General features: G+C 37.5%; 2 protein-coding genes across 2 annotated transcripts in view; one reads left to right on the top strand and one right to left on the bottom strand.

Annotated features, from left to right (window-relative positions):
- The window catches only part of LOC127635375 (heparan-sulfate 6-O-sulfotransferase 1-B), a 68,540-nt gene extending 62,913 nt beyond the window's left edge, over positions 1–5,627 (top strand). Inside the window, exon 2 of the mRNA XM_052115368.1 lies at positions 631–5,627. Coding sequence (XP_051971328.1) covers positions 631–1,333 — 703 coding nt within the window. The 3' untranslated portion in view covers positions 1,334–5,627. The remainder of the gene's footprint in view (positions 1–630) is intronic.
- The window catches only part of LOC127635383 (cytochrome c oxidase subunit 4 isoform 1, mitochondrial-like), a 275,045-nt gene extending 262,726 nt beyond the window's left edge, over positions 1–12,319 (bottom strand). Inside the window, exon 1 of the mRNA XM_052115377.1 lies at positions 12,315–12,319. The gene's annotated coding sequence lies outside the window, so the exon portion shown is untranslated. The remainder of the gene's footprint in view (positions 1–12,314) is intronic.
- Between the last annotated feature and the right edge of the window lie 13,516 nt (positions 12,320–25,835).

The following is a 25,835-nucleotide window of genomic DNA, read 5'->3' as shown; positions in this document are numbered from 1 at the left end:
GCAATTACACTAGTGGTGAATAAATTACACCACAGCTTTAAGAATTTCGTGTGCATGTTAATTATCATATTATAATGTATCTGAAGGGGTGGGTGATAAAAGCAGCAATTTATATAGTGATATATAGATACACTTGGTCTATAACAATATATATCACGATATACACATTTTTATGGAAAACTAAAAAGAAATCGAAAAAATTATGAAGGGTTTTTATTTCAAATGATTGTCCAAAAAAATAGTATACATTTTTCATGTTTTTAAAGATAGTTTTTTATTTGGACAGTCTTGTACATTGCAGTGAAATTACTTTATCTGTAAATTACAGCGTTGTCAACAGAATGATCATGAGAAAAGGCACTTTTTAATGCAAAATAACAAAAATGGAACTTATGATGGAAAAAATAGATCTATCTGAGTGGTGGATCTCTGATTAGAATGTGCGTTATATACCATGTGGTGGCATTTTAGACAATACTCAAAAATGTGTGCCTGTTGACACATTTCTAACAGTATATCATGTCCACTCCATGTATATGGTTTTAGATTGAAAGCTAGTTTTCTTTCCTTTAATCATGTGACCACGATTATTACTAATGGAGATGTCCTTTCGTCTTTTGTCTCATCTAGAAAATTCTACTACATCACTCTGCTGAGGGACCCTGTTTCCCGCTACCTAAGCGAATGGAGACACGTCCAGCGGGGCGCGACTTGGAAGACTTCCTTGCACATGTGTGATGGACGAACGCCAACGCCCGAAGAGCTACCACCCTGCTACGAGGGCACCGACTGGTCAGGGTGCACACTGCAACAGTTCATGGACTGCCCCTACAACCTTGCCAATAACCGACAAGTCCGTATGCTTGCTGACCTCAGCCTGGTGGGCTGCTACAACCTCTCCACAGTGCCCGAGAAGAGGCGTTCCCAGCTCCTTCTGGAGTCGGCCAAGAAAAACCTGCGAGACATGGCTTTCTTCGGCCTGACAGAGTTCCAGCGAAAAACACAGTACCTGTTTGAACGCACCTTCCACCTCAAGTTCATCCAACCATTTATGCAGTTCAACAGCACACGGGCGGCTGGCGTGGACCTGGATAACGACACGATACAGCGAATAGAGGAGCTAAACGATCTCGACATGAGGCTGTACGACTACGCCAAAGACCTGTTTCAGCAGCGCTATCAGTACAAGCACATGTTGGACCGTCGGGAGCAAAGACTACTTAGAGGCCATGCGTCTTTCCATAGCCCTTTCCGAGAGGAAGGAGCCGGGGGAGAGGGCACTGCACGGTTGCCAACCGAGGACTACGTGAACCACATTATCAACGGATGGTAACCACCCACCCCTCTCCAGAGATAGAGAAAGAAAAGAGAAACAGTAACAAGGAGAGGGGAATAAATAGGCCCAGGTGGAATACCCATTCCCAGTCGGGAGAGGTCAACGTTTTGCACATCTCTCCCATTGTTTGGTCGTGAACACTCAATACGAGCTGTCATTTGGGACCAGAGGACGTTCTGTTAAAAGAAAAAGGATTCTGAGTGCTTTTTTCAAACTGCAGCATTTCATAGGCTTTTTTTAACAAAAGTTACAGCATAATGATGATAATACATTATTTTACAAACGTCCATCCAAGAAAGGTTCTCTGGACTTAAGTGCTGCAGCGTTTCACATAAGAGGAACTGAAGTGAAGGTACTGGTATTATATTACCTGAGAATACCGGAGAGTCACATGAATATCTGAGAATCAATGGACTTTGATGAAAATGAGAAGAGATTGTTTTTTTATATATCTATAAATATGTATAAATCTTAGATTACCTTTTTTAAAACATGGTGTGAAGTGCAGCCAGTCACAAGTGATTGAAAATTACTAACAGGTGTTGTGACAGAGTATGTTTTTTGTTGTTGTTGTTGTTGTTTTTTGATAGATACATCTTAATATATAACACAAGTTCTCCCTTTCTCATTTGTGTTTTTATCTTTTTGCCCTTTGAGTGTGTCAAACAGAGTCCCACATGCCTTTAAGATTGTGTTCAATGGAAAGCCAGTCCTGATAGTCACATTAACTCACATAAAACCCAGTGAGCTGAGTCCATAGGCCCGGCGTGAAGTCTGTTCCAAATGGAAGGTTACTTAATTATGCTGCCTCCTAAGGTACCTTGTTTTGTCCTAATTCGAGCATCATCTTATGTATCCATCACATACAAGACAGTCCCATCATGGACTGCAATGAGCTTGGTAAAAAAGTAAATCCAAGATGGAAGACGTGGTGTAGTGGTGGTGGCGTAGTGGGCTAAAGCACATAACTGTTAATCAGAAGATCGCTGGTTTGATCCCCACAGCCACCACCATTGTGTCATTGAGCAAGGCACTTAACTGCTCCGGGGGGGGATTGCCCCTGTAATAAGTGTACTGTAAGTCGCTTTGGATAAAACCATCTGCCAAATGCATAAATGTAAATGTAAATGGAAGATGAAGTAAAACAAGTTTCTACTCAATTTCATGACAAATCTGAAAAAAGATGAGATGAGATGGCGAAATTGTAAGAAACCGTATGAGTTGGCTCATACAAAACATATGACTTCTTCTGTTGTGTATCACAGAAGAGAAAAAGCAGGGTTTTAAAGTAACTTTTTGATGATAAATCTTAAGTTTAACCCTGAACATATCCATAAAGTGTAAAACCTACCCAAACCCTAAACCCAACCGTGATTTTAAGAGAAATATCATGTTGTGTACCACGGAAGAAAGAAAAGGGCAATTTTGGATGGATATGAGGGAGTTATATTACAGGTTATTCACATGCATATTTTTATTGCACAATTAGTAACTAAATTTGTTGTAAAAGAAAGTGTTGGATAGAAAGTTAACAAAAATGTGATGCATGTATTGTATCGATTTGAAACGGTGTTTGTTCATTGGCAGGTAAATGGTCTGCACTTTTTTAACCTTAGCAGTTACCAAAGCACTTTACACTGTGTCCCATTCACTAATATGATGGCAGAGCTGCCATGTAAGGCACTAGCCTGCCGTTGGGAGCAACTTGGGGTTCAGTGTCTTGCCCAAGGACACTTCGACATGTGCAGTCACGTGGGTCAGGAGTCAAATCACCAACCCTTTGATTAATGGCCGACCCACTCTACCACCTGTGCCACAGCCGCCACATACAGGTGTGTATGTGAATAAAAGTCATACTTTTATGTACAAGGCAAATTGTATGAAATAGTAAAGTTTCGCCATGTCATACGAATTGTCTTCAGACTATTGGAAATTTGATTAGAAACATATACAAATAAAAGTATTGATAACAAAAGTTCAAAAGAATAGAAAATTCACTATTTTACCTAAAATCTCTGTGTGCTGTGCATATTTAAACCATTGCTCCTCTCACGTCACCTGTATTGGAATACATTTTTAGTCAAGTCTCCTATGCGCTTCGCACACTGACTGCTCGTGTTGAATTTCCCGCAATGTAGATCATTCCAGACCAGTCTCTTAGACCCCAGTTTAAAACTGGTGTTAAGATGCGTTCGGTAATCCGATCACATGTGGTCCATGCTAAATACAGGTCTAAACGGGTCTAAAAAAAATTGTTATCAGATAACAAAAAACACTTTGCTGGTTATGAACGGCTTTAAAACCCTTACGCTTGCACGTAAAAAATAAATAAATAAGAGGATACATACAAAAGCACGAGATCATCATGGTTCTTCTTTAGTGTGTCTCATATAAACACAGATGAGAAGCATGAATAACTGGACCTCCTTTAATACAGGTAATTCACTAAAATAACAGAATTCTGCTCGTAATTTTGTGTTTGTGCTTAGATTAAATTTCATCTGCATTTGGGAGAAACAGTGCGTCAGTTTGAATTGTGTTTCTGTGTCTTTTATGACTTTTTGTGGTTTAGTATCATGCAGTAACACACTGACGTACTGATTGCGCAGTATGTTGTCATGAATCAGAGACCCACCCCTCGAAATTTGAACACAAATGGTCACAGGAGACGCATTTAAGCAACCAGGTGTTAACATGGATTTGTCTCACCTGACCACATGTTGTCAGATCACCCGAGACGCATCTTAATACTAGGTGTAAACGGGGTCTTAGAGGCGTGTTCTGAAATATTCTTGTTTATGTCGCGGTGGCACCTAGTGCTGTAGATGATGGGCCGCGCACAAACTGACTTTCTAGGCCACCGATGTCATTTCCTTTCAAACATGATTAATTTATTTAGTGAATTAACGTGTTCAGTTTGATGGATTTATCAAGATGAAGTGAGTATCATTCGGCTGGCCATATGATCACCACATGGAGGCACTCATGAATGTGCACCCAGCATCATATGTAGAATAAAGCAGCTATTTCTCAAACTCTTGTATGACGTCTTTATCTCGTGAGTGTACATAATTAAAAAAAAAATAAAAACACTATTCTACTATTATTATTTATTTCTGTTGAAAAGTTTAGCACCTTTAAGAGTTTCAATGTCGGTTATAATTCTGCCATAGAAGGCAGCTGACTATGTAGGTAGGAGGCAGCAAGACAGCTAGGTTTTGGAACAGATCCATTGTATCCAACTGTCATTAAACCTGTACCGACTATGTCCTTGTGTACAATTTATTTTAAGCATGTGCTGATTTATACAGTGTGTACTGTACGTGTTTGTTTTTGCACATTTACATTTGCTGTGAGATTAATAATTTTACCCATAATGCAATGCAGTATGCCCTTCACATTTTGCATCTAAAATGATTTACCTTAAATGAACAAAATTGTTTGAACAGCGCTCTTATTTATTCCTTCTGATTATGTTTTGTGTCATTGCTCTTGTTAAATGTAGAGTTCGTGAACATATCGAATGTGTTACTTGAACTTCCACTGAGCATGTTGGGGCCTGATATCTCTCACAGATCTTGTTTGATTCTGCATTTGTTATGGATGTCTACAGAGGCTCTTTATCTCCCATCTTCACACCTCTTTTCAGCTGATACTCAAAATAAACAGACCACTATGGAAACCATGTTTATACCCATATGATAAAGTCTTGTGGCAAAGGAGTGAATAATTGGATCATGTGCTGTGTCTGGGTCTCAAGCTGTCAGAATACGGAAGGAACCCAGCTTTAATCAAGAGAATGGAGAGGAAAATGTGACATGACGTTTGAAAGTGTGTGTGTTTGTGTGTATACGTTCATGTATACAAATGTACATGATCATGGGCTTTTTTTTTGGTTGCAAACTGGTGATTGATATAAATGTGATTTATGAAAATACATTTGAATCCCCATAATTCAAATCACTTTAAAAACATACTAATTAGTTTTTTTTGAAAATGTAAAAATGCAGAAAGATTTTGTGAGGGTTAGGTTTAGGATTAGGGGATAGAATCAATAGTTTATACAGTGTAAAAATCATGTCTATGGAGAGTCCTCATAAGAATAGCCACACCAGTGTTTGTGTGTGTGTGTGTGTGTGTGTGTGTGTGTGTGTGTGTGTGTGTGCGTGTGTCTGTGTGTGCACAAACTCATTTGAGGTGTCTCCAGTTTGCTTTCCAGCAATGTTCATTACTGTGAGTATTTCTGTTATTCATGACACCTGGATCTTTAAAATTACCAATAAAAAAGACATTTCCCATTTTTAAGATGTGGTCAGTTTGATTCTTCTATTATACTATAAAACATTTTGTCTAAGCAATTTTATTGATTGTTCATTCTTCAGTGGTAGCATGAGTCCTTCATTTGTGTCCATCATAAAAAGCCATCAGCTTGGACAAAAAGGGGCCAATTAATCCTCAATTAGGCCACAAATATGGACCCTACCTACCTGAAATACACAGATAACATAAGATGTTTCTTAATGGCTGTGATACAGTCATTTTTACAGCTTTTTAAGTTGTGAAAAAGATGTTTCCTGTTTGTGAAGCTTACAGATATATTCACAAGAGATATTCTATTATACACTGTAAACTAGGCTATGTTTCTTCCTGAACACTCGTCAACACATTCCCTACAATTTCATATGTAATCTATGGATATCCAACAACACTCAAGTGATGGAAAAATCTCTAGTTTCCACTCATGGTGTTGTGTTTCTGTTGTTTCAGTTAATCAGCAGCTCTCTCCTGAGGGTTAATTATCTTTAAGAGAGTATTTGACTGTGTGTGGTTACATGTGTTATTGTCCAACGAATTAGCTCTGTGTGATGAGTTACACATTTCCAGAATAATTTTGTGTAATCACTCTTTGTCTGACTCATCAGATTTCAGTGACAAACCATAAGATTCGATACAAATATCTACATGCATAAAATATCATACTAGAAATGTATTCCTCAACATTAGATTTGTACAAATGAACGATTGCACAGAAGGTATATTTTGCAAAATTAAGGCAAAAAGCATTTGGACAATTTCAGCTTGTCAAACTAAGTGAGTCATGTCCTAGTTAATGTGAGGAACTCCATTTGTGGTTTCTCTGCTAGTACACTTATGTAAACCTGAGGGGAACTGACTTCATACATCCTTTGTAAATGACCTTGTGAGTAAAAAGGGAAGTTAACTCAGAGAAAATGTTTAGCATCATTTGTTTGCAGTTCCTGCTTGGTTTGACAAATTTATTTAATATGAAGATATTCAAACATTGTGACATAAAAAGTGTGACTATCTATTTTATATTTATTCCTATTTAAGTATTTGAGAACTTGTCCAATGTTGGCAACAGCTGAGTCAAATTTCTTATAAGAGCTTATCTGGCCAACAAAATCCTATTCTCATTCTTTATCATTATTAAAATGATTATTGTTCAAAACCATTTCAGAACTAAAAAATGCTTTCCGGTGTTGAGTGTCTAAAATGCATTTGCAAGTTTTGAGTACCTTCCACAACAACAACAAAAAAAGAAATCAAACTATTGCAAAGCTTATTTCCTCTGGGTCTCTCTAGCCTCTCCCTGTCTATGTTTCTGATCCCCTAAGAGAGGAGATGAAATCATGAGACTCCTGACTCTCCATTGAGACTGATGGCACTGCTCCACTGTAACCACAGCAATCCAACTCTACAGATCCCTATAGATGGGCATTTACCTCATTTGATATTTTTTATTGTTTTTTGTTTGTCTGGTGAGATTTTGGTTTTGTGTTGGTGTATGACACTAAGGCCCAAGACGTGGACTTCACAGGGTTGCTCAGATTGCAAGGTAAGCAATTGTATATTGCTGCTACATCCTTTTTACATTACCTTCTATCATATGTCCATTAAAATGGTCAGTATACAGTATGTTCTAACTATAGCATTAAACAGAAAAAAAGGATTTTGATGGCAATTGATCTCAGGCTATTAAACTAATTGTTGGCATTATATGTAGTGCATGTTCACAACACATGCACCATTGTCATCATGGGACACCGGTTTGAATCTGGCCTACATCATGTCCTAGTATACTTCCTCAATTATCCTTTAAAGGGGTCAGAAGGACATGCTTTTTAATTATTTAAATATGTTTCTTGAGGGTCACTTACAATATTAGCAAAAATTTTTTGCACCAAAAAAAATACATACAAATTATATTTATATATATATATATATATATATGGCCAAACGTTTGGAATAATGTACAGATTTTGCTGTTTAGGAGGGAGATTGTTACTTTAATTCACCAAAGTGGCATTAAACTGATCACAAAGTATAGTCAGGACATTACTGATGTAAAAACAGCACCATCACTATTTAAAAAAAGACATCGAGACAAATCTAGACAGGCCCCATTTCCAGCAGGCGTCACTCCAACACCTTATCCTTGAGTAATCATGTTAAATTGCTAATGTGGTACCAGAAAATCACTTGCCATTATATAAAACATAGTTGAAAACTATTTGGTTCGGTAAATGAAGCTTAACATTGTATTTGTGTTTGTTTTTGAGTTGCCACAGTGTGCAATAGACTGGCATGTCTTAAGGTCAATAGTAGGTTAGAAATGTCAAAAAAACAAACAGCTGTCTCTAGAAACTCGTCAGTCAATCATTGTTTTGTGTAATGAAGGATGTACAATGCTTGAAATTGCCACTAAAACTGAAGATACACTACAGTCTTCAAAGACAAAGGACAACTGGCTCTAACAAGGACAGAAAGAGATGTGGAAGGTCAGATGTACAACTAAACAAGAGGTCTCTAGTTTAAGAAACATCAGAGTCTCTAGTTTAAGAAAAAGACGCCTCACGTGTCCTCTGCTGACAGCTTCATTGAATTCTACCCGCTCAACACCAGTTTCATGTACAACAGTAAAGAGAGAGACTCAGGGGTACGGGCCTTATGGGAAGAATTGCAAAGAAAAAGACACTTCTGAAACAGAAAATTGCAGACAAAAACACAGACATTGAACAACAGATCATTGGATATTAACCCCATTGAGCTTTTGTTGGATCAGCTAGACTGTAAGGTGTGTGAGAAATGCCCAACAAGACAACCACATCTATGGCAAGTGCTACAGGAAGTGTGGGCTGAAATGTCACAAACTGACAGATAGATTGCCAAGGATTTGCAAATATGTCATTGCTGCATGTGGAGGATGTTTTGATGAGAAATCTTTCAAGTAACTGAACAAGTTTTTCAAATTGTAATAGTCATTTTTCACATTATTAATGCCCTGACTATACATTGTGATCAGCTGAATGCCAATTTGATTAATAAAAGTACCAATTTCTTTCCATAAGAGCAAAATATGTACTTCATTCCAGACCTTTGGCTGCCAGTGTATATCTATATATAAACATGATTATTTTGCACCTCTGTCAGAAACACTCAGTTTTGGTGCAGCTTCTCCTATAAGACTTGACAATAGATTCCCATTGATTGGCTCTCTGCTCTTGAATGAACTACGTTCTCCTTGCTATTTTACTGTTTACCATTATTAGGCGGGGCAACGGATGTGATAACATAAAGTAGATGTGTTGCTGTGGAGGCAGTTCGATGCAAATGTCTGTTACAGTGTGACATCTCACTGTGGGGGCAGTAGATGCTCTTTTTGCAGTGAGAAGGAAGTTTTGAGTTCTGAAACTTTCAGTATGTTTTTATAGTGCAATTAATTATTTCATGTGAAAAGATAATGGTCCTGTCATGACCCCTTTAACATAGGATTGGAGACATTGTTTTGTTGTGTGTCATTACAGAAATGTTACATTTGAGAATGTGAATTTGAATATCGGACCTGAATCTATGTCTGCTGTGCTATGTTTGAAATTTGCAATTTATTTAAGATGTATTTATGTGTTAGAGCTTCTTCTGCATTTCTACTTACAAAGATTGACAGATTGTTCTGTAAAGTCTTTTGTGTTCCAGTCAGGTATTAATTGGTTATTTAAAATGATGCCGCTTTCTGTCAGGTACGTAAAGTGTAAATACATCTATGACATGAGTGGAGCCACTGGATCCAGAGGGTGTTGGCTGACCTCAAGGAAAGTACTGAATGAAAAAGTGTAATGAAGTAGACAAGGTTTGAGTGTAAAGAAATGAGCTGTTGAGTGTATATTTAGCACACAAATCACATTTGTCTTGTTTTTCTCATCACATTCTAAGTGAGGGACCAAGAAGGTCGTGGGTTCAAACCCTGGTTGCCCCGGCCTTTCTGTGTGGCGTTTGCATGTTCTCCCCGTGTCTGCGTGGGTTCTCTCCGGGTACTCTGGCTTCCTCCCACCATCCAAAAGACATGCAGGCTAGGTTAATTGGTGTCTCCAAAAAAATTGCCGTGGATGTGGATGTGGAGGTGAGTGTGAGTGTGAGTGTGAGTGTGAGTGTATGTCTGTCTATGTGTGGCCCTGCGATGGACTGGCGACCTGTCCAGGGTGTCCCCCGCCTTTCGCCCAATGTTAGCTGGGATAGGCTCCAGCCCCCCGCGACCCTGTACACAGGATAAGCGGTTGACGATGGATGGATGGATGGATGGATGGATTCTAAGTGAGCCCATGACATAGATAATTTACACACTCTTTCACCCAGATTCCAGAGGCACCCCAAAAAGATTGAATTTCCTCTCTCTCTCAATTTCAATTTCAAATTTCAATTTAAAAGTACTTTATTGGCAATATTGTATGTTTACATACAATATTGTCAAAGCATTAATACACAAAACAGATTATGACAAGACAAATAGTAATGATAAGATAGAATTAAAATAGGGTGACAGGTAACGAATCAAATAAAATAAAAAACTATAATAACAATATACACTATACAATATAAAATAAAATAAGCATTTAACACGACATTATAAACATAAGAAAATAAAAGTACTGTGAATGAAGTACATTAAGGCAGTAATTGGTTTCTGAGGGTGTGCAGCTCAAAAATGAATTTAGCTGCAACTGATGCATGATGGTCCTCCCCCAGTAACACCAGCATCTGATCGGTTTCTGCCAAACTGGAAAACTGTGGCATGAGGTTTGAGAGTTTTGGAGGTATCTCTCTCTCACCTCTGTAAATTTCTCACAGTGAAAGAGAAAGTGTCACAGTGAGCACAGACTCGTTCTGTCCATGTTTGTCTGTGTCTGCCTTTTTCTATGGCCAGACTGTGATCACTGAGTCTGTATTTGGTGAAGATCTGTCTCTGTTTTGGATTTCTTACAGTGTGCAGATATTCTGCCAGATTATATGTTCTGTTTAGGGCCTGATAACATTCCAATTTGCTTTGGTTTTTACTTTCATTTTCCCAATGGTCCAAATATTAATATTTGCTTTCTTTTATGATTTGGTTTATTCTGATTTGGTTTTGTTCAGCAGTGCTGGTCTGAAACTGGTGTTTGTTAGTTGTTTGTTGTTAGTGGGTTTGTGAGTTTCAGAGCTGGTGTTAGGCTTCAGCTCTTTTGTTTTAAGGGCTTCATGTTGTAGTGTGTTAGGGGAACTTGAATTTAGGTTTGTCCAAAATTTGAGGGATCGTTTTTCAATATGTATAATAAGGGGGTATCTGCCTAGTTCGGCCTGGCATGCATTAGTAGGTGTTCTTCTCTGAACTCTTATAATGTTTCTACAGAATTCTGCATGCAGGGATTTTATGGGGTGTTTTTCCCATCTAGGGTAATCTGTCATACAGAGTGGACCCCAAACCTCACATCCATACAAAGCAATAGGCATTATAATACTATCTAAGATCTTACACCAGATTGTTACAGGAATGTCATCTTGGGTAAATTTGCCCAGTTTTACAGTTATGTTATTTCTCTCTCTCTCTCTCTCTCTCACACACACACACACACACACACACACACACACACACACGCACACATGTAGTGTTTCCATGTTTTATGGGGACTTTCCATAGACATAATGTTTTTTATACTGTACAAACTTTATATTCTATCCCCTAAACCTAACCCTACCCTAAACCTAACCCTCACAGAAAACTTTCTGCATTTTTACATTTTCAAAAAACATAATTTAGTATGATTTATAAGCTGTTGTCCTCATGGGGACCGACAAAATGTCCCCACAAGGTCAAAAATTTCGGGTTTTACTATCCTTATGGGGACATTTGGTCCCAACAAAGTGATAAATACACGCTTACACACACACACACACACACACGCACACAAAGTTCCCATGAAAATCATTTCCTTTGGTGGGTTGATGCCCTCTAGTGTCCATTAAGAGGAACAATTTTTATGACTGGCTATTGGTTATTGTAGTATAGTTATAGGTTATTGTGGTATTGTAGTACATGTCATAGTCGTCAGGCTAAGTCTTAACAGCTTTAGTAAGTTTCCATGAGTTGATTATTCTAAAAGTGTAAAGAATATGCAGAACCACTCAAGGGCAAGCATATGACCCTACGTAATTCAATTAAACAAATATCTTGTGTCAGACAGGCAGCTCTTTTGGTCTGTTGTCTTGTGTCTGACACAAAGCATTCTTGTGTGTGTGTGTGTGTGTGTGTGTGTGTGTGTGTGTGTGTGTGTGTGTGTGTGTGCGTGTGTGTGTGTGTCTGTGTTCTAATTTATTTAAGAGGGTATTAAACTCTACAAACAAAACTATTGCTAGAGAAAACATTTGTTTAACTTGACTTTTGACTCGGAACCTTATATGTATTGAGATACAGTCCGTGTGACAATGTCAGATGTAACAACTAGCACCAGACTGCCGTATTTGTGTGTGTACTTGCACCTCCTGTTAAATTAAATGACTTTAGCCCACATAACTGTAAGATAAATAGAACTCATATGATGTTCTTACCATGAGTTACCGTAAGATGGCGCTGTAGGTTCAATTTTGCCATATGCTCGACCTCGTCTGAGATTCCCTTGTAGATACCGTCAGTGAGTGTGTTTGTGTTTAATATGTGAATTTGGCACTGCTTTTTATATATTCACTTGCTTATTAAAACCATGTCTTTGTGCGTGCGCGCATGTGGGTGTGTATGTGTTTGGGTGGTTTAAGAGGACATTTTTACAAGGTAATTACAAGGGTACTATGCTATAAATGTGGTTTATGAGGACATTGTCCCCATAATTAAAATCACTTTAAAACCATTCTAAATTATTAAGTTCTTTTTGAGTGTTAGAGTTAGGTTTTTTTTTTTTTTTTTAAGATGTTTCCCTATGCCACCCTCTATTCCAGGGGTCCTCAAACTCTTTGCTGCCAAGGCCAGGTCACTCTGATATATTTTTAACTGGAGTGATCTTACAGTATTTTTGTCACATAGATAAAATTCTGCTTTTATTACATAGATTTATTTTACAAATCAATCACAGAAAATTATTTTAATATTGGTAACTTTATTGTATGTACTTATTTCTTAGCATCTTGCTTAAAGGTACAGTGTGTAAGATTCAGAAACCCTTGTTTTTAATGACACCTGTGGCCCTTAAGTGAACTGCAGCCAGCTACCTGTTGCCCACACACGTGTACACACTCCATAGGGAGGCAAGCGATTGAGCATCAGGCAAAACAATGATGTAACGTACAAAGAGACTGAAGGAGCATACCTCACATTTATGGGCAGACTGTTCCCATGTTTAGGTGCTGCAGCCGAGAAGGCCCGACCACCTTTAATTTTACAGTGACAACGTGAGACAGTTAAGAGAAGCTGATTACTAGACCTAAGTGATCTTTGGGGAGAAAAAGGAATCAGAAGGTCACTAATGTATTTTGGTGCGACACCAGATAAAGCTTTGTGCACAAAAACATCAATTTTGAAATCTAAACTTTACAGGAAACCAATGTAAAGTCAATAAAATGGGAGAAATGTGATTCCTCTTTTTAGTTCCGGAAAGAAGTCTTGCTGCAGCATTTTGGACAATTTGCAGGCGAGAGATCACTGTTTGAGGCAGGCCACAGTATAGGGAATTACAGTAGTCCAGGCGTGATGATATGAGAGAGTGGATTACAGTCTCCAAATATTTCGGGGGTAAAAACTGTTTTAATTTTGCAACCGATCTCAGATGAAAGAAACTGCCCTTAACCACTGTACTGAATTGTTTCTCAAAATGTTGTGACAAATCAAATGAGATCTGGAGGGACCTAAAATCTGAATTTCGCTTTTGCTTTCGTTTAATTGCAAAAAATATTAGCCATCCAACGATCGCCTCAAAACAGTTACAAAGCGCGTCCAAATGATAAATACTGTCAATTTTAGCTGGTAGATAAAATTGTGTATTGTCAGCAGTGGTAGGGGATCAAATATTTCTTAAAAATGGCACCCAATGGGAGCAAATAAAGTGAAAAGAGAAGAGGGCCTAAAATGGACCCTTTGGGCACACCGCATAATAGGGGAACCGACGAAGCAGAAAACTTCCCAATGCTCACTGATAAGGTTCTATCTTTGAGGTAAGAGGCCAATCACTACACGGCAACACCCTGAATACCCACAACATTTTCCAACCGATGTAACAGAATACTTTGATCGATTGTATCGAATGCAACGCTTAAATCCAACAAGACAAGCGAGAACTTGCAACAGGTCATTGCTGACCTTCAACAGTGCAGTTTCCGTACTGTTTACTGATCTAAAACCCGACTGAAAAGTATCTAAAATGTTGGACATACTGATATAGGAATTTAACTGATAATACACAACTCTCTCTAAGAGCTTTGAAATAAAAGGCAGTTTGGAGACAGGTCTGAAAGAATAGATGGGTCAAGATTGGGTTTCTTAAGCAGAGAGTGTGCCACAGAATGTTTAAAACTAATAGGTACAACTCCATTTGCTAGAAAACTGTTAATAATGGCTGTTACAGCCAGGGTCAAGGTTACAAACACTTCCTTGAAAAGACTAGCTGAGATGACATCGGACTCACAGCTGAAGCATTTCGCCTTGGAAACAATATCAACTAGCTGAACAGAGGTAACTGGATGAAAACAAGTTTGCAAATCTGTTGGTGAACAAATCAAAGGGGGAATCATATGTTGATGGTTTAGTGGAAGCCTTGATCTCCAAGACTTTATTATCAAAAAGTTTTAAATGTTCTCACAGGTTTCCCGAAATGGAACAAGAGATGGAGCTGGTAAGGGATTTAGCACTGAATCAATTGTCTTAAACAGCTCGGTCAGTTAGCATTTTCAGTGATGAGTTTGGAGAGGAATTTAGACTTAGCCTCTTTTACTGACTTTTGGTAACTAGTTAAGCAATCATACGATACTTGGTGTTTGTCTTGTTTTCACTTTCGCTCTGCTTTGACACTCTTGTCTAAGAGAGCGGATGTTATCATTAAACCAAGGCTGGGCGGCGCCCTTACTCTTAGCTTTCCTGGGCTTAAGGGGAACAACAAAGTCTATAGAAACAGAGCAGGATTTAGTAAAAACCTCCACCACCTCTTCAGTGTTTAATTTGTCAAAGAAGACAGCATCCGTGAAGTTAGCTTGATAGTATTATGAAAATTAACAGGTAGTGGAAGGTTGAATTAAATGAAAATAACTTACAGACTGAGAGCAAATGGAGGTGGGAGAAACACAGACATATTCAAATAGCAGCATCGATCACTCTCAGATTTGTTACGGGATAACCATGTGACAACACCAGGTCCAATGTGTGCCCCAAATTATGAGTAAGGCTAAAAACGAATTGTGACAGATTTAAAGATTCAATGAGACATAAAATCTCTTTCACCAAAGGATTCAAATCTCCTAGAATCAACAGTGTATCACAGTGAGACACAATATTAGAGAGAAACTCAGAGAATTGACCTCACCCGAGTAAAGCTGGAGTTTAGTGGATGGAAGGCAGGCAGGTAGTTCAGCCGCTCCCTGCGACTAGCCACTGATCATCCAAATAGGGTTGTTCCAAAATATAATAGAAATGCCATGTAAAACTGAACAAAAACCAGACCAGAACTAATTTAAATGTTTAAAAGGTATCAAGATGGGGAGCAGCGGCAGTCAGACATGCCAGTGTATTCTCACCCCGTACAGAAAACCCAACAGCCATTTAAGAGGTCTTTGCAGTGAACTTGTTTCCTGTTAAGAATGCCACAAAGATGCAGCAGCATATGGCCATGGTGTTCCTTTTTTCATAATGGCACACTAATGTTTAGCTTAGTGTGCCATTATTTCTATATGACTACATGACTTATTGTACAAAGAGAGGATCGTTGAAATTATTTGAAAGTTATGAAGCAAGGTAGCTTGTAATTCGTAAGCGTTAGCAGGCAAGATCAAGTTAGCTAAAATTACACAGATCAATCCTTATGGCACTATATTTCATATGCTTTGCAGTTATGTAAGCTTACCTGTCCAATAAGAAGAACGTCAATTAAGGGTAGGTTTTGAAGGTCCCTCCAGGAATCAAATGCCCTGCCGATGTTGTCTAGTTTTCGCTCGACCACAATCACGTTCCAGCTTAGCCAGACTGTTTGTTGTCGCTGTTGAATTTCGGATGAGAAGCACTGAGGCAAGGCTCTCAGGAGCGTGCATAAGCGATCCCTTTGCATGAAAATCAGTCTACAGGCTTTAATAGAGTAGCCTCTCGCTGCATCCTGCGGTGGATGTCCAACCCGGCCCACATCCAAGTGTGACGTCAGAAGCCACGCCCATCCTCATTACAAACTATTATTAAAGTGATAAGAGCTGCTTTCAACAGGTAACATCTCATTCTCATACAACTCATTCGTATTATGTTGAACAGTGTTTATACTAAAACCGCAAGTGTGTTTTGTGCATTTTGTTTCGCAGTTACCTTCGTCTTCTAGTCTTCTCTTCTCGATGCTTCTTCCTGTTTTTAAATGTTAACGTTAATGAGAATGTGTCCAATTTGGGCATGGGCGTGGTGGCTTCTGACGTCACACTTGGATGTGGCCGGGTTGAATGTCCACGAAGGATGCAGCGAGCTGTACTTCCTTTAATAGGCAATCTAGGAAGTCCGGGAAGGGCTAATTTTTAAGATGCATTACAAGCCGTTCACACATCGGCAAAAAAATTATAATATTACATGAAAATTGTTACATACTGCACATTTAAGGTAGGCTTACTTTGTCATTTCCCTACATTAAGGTGACCAGATTTCTGAAATGAAATACGGGGACATTTCTAGTTCAGTGGTAAATATGTAATTGTAATTTCACGTTACTTATCTATGAATTAAAAAAAGGGGGACAATTCAGATGTTACGTATTTTGACAATGGTAAATGTAGTAATGTCATGAACTATATCATATCATTCTCTATTGAATATGTATCTATGAAATTCTGATACAGAGGTAAAGTTCAATTTTAGTCCATTTTATTTGAATAGCACCTTTCACAACACACATAGTTTCAAAGCAGCTTTACAGAAGATCAGGCATTAACAGACAATAAAACGAATGTCTATAATGTCGATGAATCATCATTGTGTAATTAGATAAAATACTATTGTTTATCATGTTTAAAAATAAGTAATTAAATAATAATTGTATTTATAACCCCAGTGAGCAAGCTGAAAGAGACTGTGGCAAGGAACACAAAACTCCATAAGATGTTGACTAATGGAGAAAAATAACCTTGGGGGAAACCAGACTCACTGTGGGGGCCAGTTCCCCTCTGGCCAATATCATGAATATAATCTAAATATTGCTTATGTATAGTTAAAGTCATGGTTTAAAATTATGAAACTAAGTAAGTGTTAAGGGTCAGTGATTAAACATCGATTTTGTTTGAACTGTAAGATGAATGACCAATGTCTTTGAAGTCCATCAAAAGACTGAAAATGTCATATGAAAGACTTAAAGCTGCAATAGGGAGCAGCCCCCTCTGCTGGTCGAAATAAACAGCACACGGCAAACCTTGTTGCCGCTAGGCTTGAAAAGTGGCTTTCTTGCCATGTATTTTCACATAGCGGACTGTAAAAAAAAATCTAAAATCATGACTGTCCCCAGGAAAACAGGGACGTCTGGTCACCCTACTATATATGCATCTTTGTTCACTGACGTGTGCAGGTCAAGGTGGACATTTCACCTGTCAATTCAACAGCAATTCATTATATGTTTTTCTGTTGTAGGCTAATAAGAAGGGTACTTCATCTTACATAAGTGGATCCATCCACTGGCTCAAAGTACTTTAATTTGGATTAATCTCAGTGTGAGCCTTTTTAATCTGTTCACTAAAAGTGTAGTTTGGGCAAATGCACGTAAAAATACCGAACATCTGTAAAATCGCTCAAAGAAAACTCTCTTAACCGCTAAGATCATTCATTATTGGGAAATGAAACGCTTTCAAAATATCTTTTCAAAATATGGTGACAAACATTTCCCTTGTTGTTTGAGTCATGAAAAGATTTCAAATGGCCAATTCTTTTAATAATTTAAAAGAATAATTTCTTTAAATTTTTTTATTATTTTTGAATTTGGCAATTGCTTGAGGGGGGGAAAAACCCTTCATCTGGTAAAGTACTGATATTTATTTTTACATTTAAAGTTAGGCTATTTATGTGTTTATTTTTCAATCACATTAGTGAAAGGCCTAACAAGTGTCCAAAAAAGCCAAACAAAATAATAATTAATCATTTCAATTATTTTAAAACAATGTTTGTCCCTTGATTTAACGTCATTGGTGTTATCAATGTTAAAAATGTGTATTTACAAAAAACTACTTTGTTGGCACAAATTCATGTCACTTGGTAAAAGATTGCCAAATTAGGCAGATGGCCACATGGACCAGTTGTTTGGCATCCCCTCATCCTCAAAAATGAGGAACACATGAACATAGCTACAGTATGTAAGGTAAAAGAAAATACAACCTCATTAAAAACATGTTAGGAGTTTGGTATAGAGTTGGTTCACCACTTGCTGTAAAATCTGGGTCCTGAAGCAAAACCAATCAGCAAATATCTGCTATTGTGCACCTGCAGTTCCACATTCATCAATGCTTATTCACAATGACTCTGCGGGACTACAAGACAAGTCTATGCAGAAATGCAGAAAAGTCTGCTCCTGCTTCAACAAGCTGGTGAGAGCAAGTAGAAGAGGAAAGACAGAGAAAGATACTGACGCATGTATCTTTCCTCCACTATCACGTGTCTTTCTGTTTGTGTACAAATGACTCCTGCTGATGCTAATGAAGAGTGTGTCTCTGGAAGATTAATCTGTGCTGATTGTGCTTATCACATACTATTGGATTAACGTGAGCCTTCAGCTGCGCACATCTGCGATGTGCATATCTGCGGTTCTGGTCCCAAGATGTGGCTAAGCTCCCTCTTTCAGTGAAGTCTATGAGATTTAACCCATTTTATAGACCACCAGGCAAAAATAGTATCTTTGATAGCTTAGAAAAGTAATATCATCTCCTTTGAGATATAATTTATATTCAGAGCACAAATCTGTAGCAAATCCATAATGAGCAATAATAATTAGAAGCACCTCTAATTAGTCTTACAGAATAGGCAGTTGAAATGAACAGAATATTTTAATTCTTGCTTTACATAATTGGATAATTTAAACATCCAAAATCAAAGATCAAGAAACCATAGAAAGAAACTAAGTCAAATTGACAACAGAGCCTATTGCCAATTTAAGCTCTTAACTGTAGCAGTAATACACTTATTATAATTTTATTAAAATAGTGCAAAAACATTGTTCAAATATTTTTTCTTCTGCACTGAAACCCTGTGATCTAGACTGGCAGTGGATGAAAAATTGTAATCAAACATGTAATTGTGCTGTAAGAGCTCGCCTCAGCACTTACCTCTGAATTCAGACCTGCATTGCTTACATTTCAATTACAGATCACATTCCCTCATCATACCTCACTAGAATACCAATTCATTAGATGAATACCTTTCTTCCTCCCTCTCATCTGGAGAAAAATTAGACTTTCTGTCTTGGAATTCCTTGTCTCGGGAATGCTGAGTAGTTTTGCATTTAGAAAGCAGCCTCGTGTGTGTGTGTGTGTGTGTGTGTGTGTGTGTGTGTGTGTGTGCGTGTATTTATCACTTTGTGGGGACCAAATGTCCCTATAAGGATAGTAAAACCCGAAATTTTTGACCTTGTGGGGACATTTTGTCGGTCCCCATGAGGAAAACAGCTTATAAATCATACTAAATTATGTTTATTGAAAATGTAAAAATGCAGAAAGTTTTCTGTGAGGGTTAGGTTTAGGGGTAGGGTTAGGTTTAGGGGATAGAATATAAAGTTTGTACAGTATAAAAACCATTATGTCTATGGAAAGTCCCCATAAAACATGGAAACACAACATGTGTGTGTGTGTGTGTGTGTGTGTGTGTGTGTGTGTGTGTGTGTGTGTGTGTGTGTGTGTGTGTGTGTGTGTGTGTGTGTTTGTGTAGTGTGTGTAGATTCGGTTGAGAATTTTATTCCCAGTGCCAAATCCCGACTGAGAATTAACCTCTGCAGCGAACAATGAGAAATGAATTAGAGTGAAATTCATATAAAGATTTGTGTAACACTACAGTATCAAGTACATTACAATGCATTTGTGTATGTACCAAGACAACACAAACAAATACGTGTATTATGAAATACTCAGTAATGCACAAAATAGATTGATAAAACAATTCTATAATAAACCATGTTTGCCTTATTTAAGGTGCACTCAGGTTTTTTTATGTACTGTATGTCGTCTTGGGCTTACACTGACACCTAAGGGCAGGGATGCAGTATTATCAGAGACTATTTAACAGAGACAGGCCACATCTATGTTTAACACTTCATGTTAAAATTAATGGGAGAAATTATAATGGCTAATCAAGGAGCTCTAGCGCCCAATGTTCAATGGATGTAGAAAGGAGGTCCCGCCTAACAGGTAAAAGAGCCAATCACCTTTTAGACAGACATTGCCTGTCAATCAACTCGAGGAAGCCCATGTGCATTTGCTCCAACCAGGTAAAATTGAAAAGTGAGTGACAGCAAGAAATAAGATATTGCAAGGATTTTCAAAGATGTTGTGTTACTCCCTGAAATTATGGAACAAAAATATAGACATTCTTTAAGACTGTTATAAAATAAAGAGCGAGGGAGGAGTGTGCAGGGCGACAGGGGTGCTGATGTTGATGGCAGTGACAGGTTGGAAGGCGATTGTTTAGTGTGTGTGTGTGTGTGTGTGTGTGTGTGTGTGTGTGTGTGTGTGTGTGTGTGTGTGTGTGTGTGTGAAAAAACAGCAGGTGGGTTCATGTCGGTGTCAGGGGCAGCGCACTCTTTCTTAACAGACCTTCAGTTTGCCTTTGGTGACTGCATAAATCTCTCCACTGCCCCTTAGACATTTTACATAACTTATTCATTCTGACAAGCAATGCCCCTCCCTCTAGTGTAGATACTGAAAACATCTAACTGGGCTACAAGTGCAGCATTTTCCATTTGTGCATTTCATATCTGCAAATGTTTGATTAACTGTAATGTGGTTGGAAGCTTGATTAGTTTTAAATGAGATTTAGTGAAATTCAATAGACAATTTTTCTTTTCTTAGTTCAACAGGAAATGGTTATGCATTGAGTGAGTTAAGTTTCACACCAATAAAATGAAAACATCTTTAGGCAATTAAATGTGAACAAAAAAAAAATAGAAATAAAGTCAATAAAGTTCCACTGAATGTCTGTTTACCATGTTTTCACTAGGTTTTAAGATTGTATGTTAGATCCTTAGAGAATATTTGACCGTCACATCACCTCTGTGGTGAATTATTTACTCAAAACTGAAGTCAGACTTAACAATACATTCTGTGCCACTTAGCAGATAAAATAAGAGTGCTTTTTGCTAAATGTGACCTCTCTTTTCTGACATTGTGATGTGCCTATTGCATCCCTACATTTCACTTTCTCTAGCTCTCTGACCAGAGAACAGACCTATAAACTCCTCCCAAAAGACAGCAACTGTCTGAAACCACATCATCAAAATATATATATATATATATATATATATATATATATATATATATATATATATATATATATATATATATTAGGGCTATCAATCGATTAAAATATTTAATCAAATTAATTACATGGTGTCCTGTTTAATTAATCGTGACTAATCACATTTAATCACAAATATTTGCTGTGAAAGCCCCTCATATAACAATAATTCGATATATAATGATGAAATAATTATACATAGTTATCTTTAAATATTTAAAAATTATATATATAATAAAAAATATTCAGATAATTAAAATGCATTACATTCTTGTAGCAGAAGAGTTAATCATTGATAAGACAATACAAAAATGACTTTAGAATACAAAGTATTGTTTACTACCATATTATTGACCATAACTCAGTCATTGGCATACAGTTCACTGCAATCCATTTCACAAGTGAATTTGTCAATCAGTTGGAGATTTATTATGAGGGCTTGTTTAAGGACCCGTCAATGTACACCTGCGTCAGACATGCTTGTGTAGCGTCTCGGGTGCGTTGCTTCATAAACATACATTTTTAGGTCACTGTGTCATGTTAAATATAATTGAATACTTCGAACACACCTTGAGATCGCTTAGTTTGAATTTTTATTCTTTATTTTTAATCAAATTAATCGCACTGAATTAACGAAGTTAAATCGACAGCCCTAATATATATATATATATATATATATATATATATATATATATATATATATATATATATATAAACAGTTCGACATTAAATAAGAAAAAAATTATACTATGTAAGATTACTGCATTAGAAGACATTTAAAGAGCGATTGCTTGTTTAAGTTAGATGATAAGAAAGAAAAAAATCACTTGTGCCTGTGAGTAAAAAGCCATTTTCATGATACTTTTGGGTCCCATTTTAAGCTTTAAAGTGATTCAGCTGCCATTGTATTGAAATGATGATCCGTTACATTCATTAAAAATTCTCCTTTTGTGTTCCACATAAGAGAGAAATTCAAAAGGGTGTAGAATGACAAGAGGGGGTGTAAATTATGACAGAGCTGTCAATTTTGGGTGAACCATTCCTGAAAGACCAGAAAGACTTCCTTCCTTGGTCAACCAGCTACACCAGAAATCACAACCTAAGTTTTGATCCACCAGCTAGACCAATACCAAACCAGAAGAAACCAGCATAAACTAGCCTGAAAATCCATTTTGGTCCTGTTATTGCTGGTATTTTAAACAAGGAATGGAAACGTAGAATAAAACATCAGTTTTTCTGAAATATTTTTTGATTGAACCTGGAAGGAAATAATTGAACAAAATTAATAAATGGAAGAAAAACACAAGCACATGTAGGAGAACAATGAACAGTTACTCTAACAGTCACTGGCTATTTAAAGACACTTACTGTTGTGAATCACAAAATGTCCACATTAACTTTCCTACAAGGAAAAATTTCCGCAGCAAGTGGCAGTTGTCTTTGTTCAGTCATAATCAAACAAGCCCCTACTCTAAATTGCAACATCCAAGAAAATCCTGTGATATAGAGATGAGACACATTGCATAGCAATTTTATCAGCATGGTTCTTTCGCCACGGTTCCTCACAGAAGAGCATCTGGCAGAGAGAGTGGACTCTGCAGGTGGCCCCATCTGAGAGGAGGAAGGATGGCAGGGATGCCCATCCATCGAAAAGAAAGTCCCCGCTTTACTGATTAGACTTTCCAGGTTCCAGTTGTGTCTCAATGACGCCATGCCAATTACCAACAACTCTTTCCAACACCTGCCGCCTACTATCCTCAAATCCTCAATTGCTTGTAATTAATGCAATTTTCCTCAGTGGGCCCAATAAGTGGTGTGCCGGGGAAGCCTCACATCATTAGCTCATACTCTGAGAAATGGGCATTTGATTTAGGTAGCGTGCTCTTTGTGACTTGATTTGCTATTCAGCCCTGCTGTGTTGCCTACACATGGAGTAAGAGTAATTTAATCAGCAGAACACATCATTGTTTGGCTGTTTTTCCACTCTTTGTTGTTAGAGTCTGACCTTGATTCAGAAGCTGATGACAGTGTGTTATGCCACATTGTCTAAAGGGCATCACAGCTGTTTGGAGGCTGCAGAGTGAGTGTCTTGAATTTTTGGAATGGCATGTTAAACACATTGATCACAATCTTATTGATCCTGTTTGATTAGTTTGCCAAGCAAAGCAAAGGAAAGAGCAAGGTAGCATATGGTGTTATATATTAAAAAGAGCAGTATTGAAATTAGAACACCAGGAGAACAGCTTGTGTTATTATGTGTCTAAGGTGACCTATGACCCTTGCCTTGCATATCTGTGTTTCAATGCACTAGCATTTGCATAAGGTGCATATGCCCACTACAGTTCAGTGGTCACAATACTCCCCTAACTTGGATCTGTCAAACATAGGAAAGCAGGCATATGAAAATAAAATAAAAATGGCTATGTGCAGTGGCTCGTGGACCTATTATTTATTTATTTAATTGAATTAATTTATGTAGCCATGCATGTATTTTAAGTCACGTTCAAAATCCGCTTTGGTTGTAAATAAGTTTAAATGGGCACGAAGTTATGTTTGAACCATTGAAAATTCGCTGGTTAGCACAAAAGCAGTCATGAAGATTTTTTTCCCTCTCTCTTTGTCTCTCTCACTCTCTAAACAATGTTAAATATGCTAGAATGAAACAAGAGTCAATCACTGAAAGATATTTTCACAAACCGGCTCTCTTAGATGAAGAGAGAAAATGGGCACAATTACCTGTCTGAGTTAGAGGATTCCCTCTGAGCGGTCTCATATGACAAATCAGGTTTAGACTTACTTCTCAGGGCCAGACATAAAGCACTTCCTCATGCCAAATTAAAGACCATAACAAGAATAAAAAAAATTAGAGAAAGAGGATAATTGCATATTTATGTTCAAATATGAAGTGGGCTTTTAAAGGCTTTGATGTAGGCTGTACTATCGGAATAATAATGAGCAGAAAAAGCAGCACAGAGCAACATTGTACTTCAGAGGAGTATGGTCTCATTTTAAGCATCAAAAAGAACAAATAGAGAATCTGACTGCTTTTAATCCTACTTCTAAACAACCTAAAATATTGGTGTTACGAGACGGAGGGCATGGCCGGGCCGTAAGAATGGATGCCTGGCGCTCTTCCTCATCACAATTGGATTAAGAGCACATGTAACCCTTTTCATCTTTCATTTTATAAGAATTTCCCTCCAGAAAAAGAGGGAATTGCAGGGGTCATTTTGAAGTGATTATATTCACTTTCGCTTTAAATTATGTGTCCCATTGAAGGATGTCTTTCATCATTGCAAATAATGGAGCCTTTTTTGTACCATCTAGTAGTGGGGTCCAAAGGTCTGAGACCACATTGAAAATCTAGGATTTAATGTTTCATTTAAACATTGAAATAAACAGAAAGGGGTTAGGGATTTGAACATTTTAAAATGTGCATCTATTGAAGCAAACAAAATGCTCTTTGGAACATTCTCAAATTATACTGGATGACGTGGATCACCAGGATTTGCACTATTAATAATGATGGCCCGAGCGCATGCCATCATTATTACTAAATTCTGAAATTCATATACATTTTTCAATATAATAATTTTATATATAATTAATTTACAATTGTATTACATTAGAAAAATATATGTATAGTAAACACATATGCAGACACACACACACACACACACACACATGTTGGTCTACCTATCATTATGAGGACTTTCAATAGACATAATTATTTTTATACTGTACAAATTATAGATTCTATCCCTGAAACCTAACACAACCCCTAAACCTAACCCTCACAAAAAATGTTCTGCCTTTTTACATTTTCAGTAAAACATAGTGTAATATGTTTTTTAAGCAATTGAAATTATGGGTACACAAGAAATGTCCTCATAAACCACATTTATAGCATAATACCATTGTAATTACCAGTTTGTAACCTAAACAATTGTCCTCGTAAACCACATAAATCCCCCCACACACACACAGTATATACATATTGATAATTCTTAGTTCTTAACAAACCCTAGCATCGCTCGATCCCTCTTTCTTATGTTTTCCCCAACCCCAGGAACACAAACACATGCACGCACACACACATTTCTCTTAAGCATATCCTCATTCACATTCATGATGTTGGTTGAGCAACAGATAACCATCTGCAGATGTGTCGTAGGGCAAAGTATTGAAATTTACCTCTTGTCAAATGCGGAACCGCATTACATTTCGATGTTCAATTTGCAAAAGGAGCAAAATATTACACACCAGCACGAAACATCAAGGTATGAAGGGATGAGAATGTAATTTCATTGAATGTCATTATCCGAGCTTAACTAAAAGGTGTCATCTTCAGGGGAAATAGAAGTGCTTCTAGAAAGCTACGGTGGCGCAATGCAGCAACGTACTTATTTTTTTCCACTGAAGGCTGAAATCACTTTTGTAACAGTTTTTTTTTAAGTCTGTAGTTTTGACTGCACCCAGCAATTTGCATTTATACATTTGAGTGAATAAGACGCAATCAAATTT

Source organism: Xyrauchen texanus, chromosome 42 (genome assembly GCF_025860055.1).
Source record: "Xyrauchen texanus isolate HMW12.3.18 chromosome 42, RBS_HiC_50CHRs, whole genome shotgun sequence".
In the NCBI taxonomy this organism is placed as follows: domain Eukaryota; kingdom Metazoa; phylum Chordata; class Actinopteri; order Cypriniformes; family Catostomidae; genus Xyrauchen; species Xyrauchen texanus.
The sequence above is the reverse complement of the archived record's forward strand: the minus strand, read 5'-3'. Positions and strand labels throughout refer to the sequence as shown.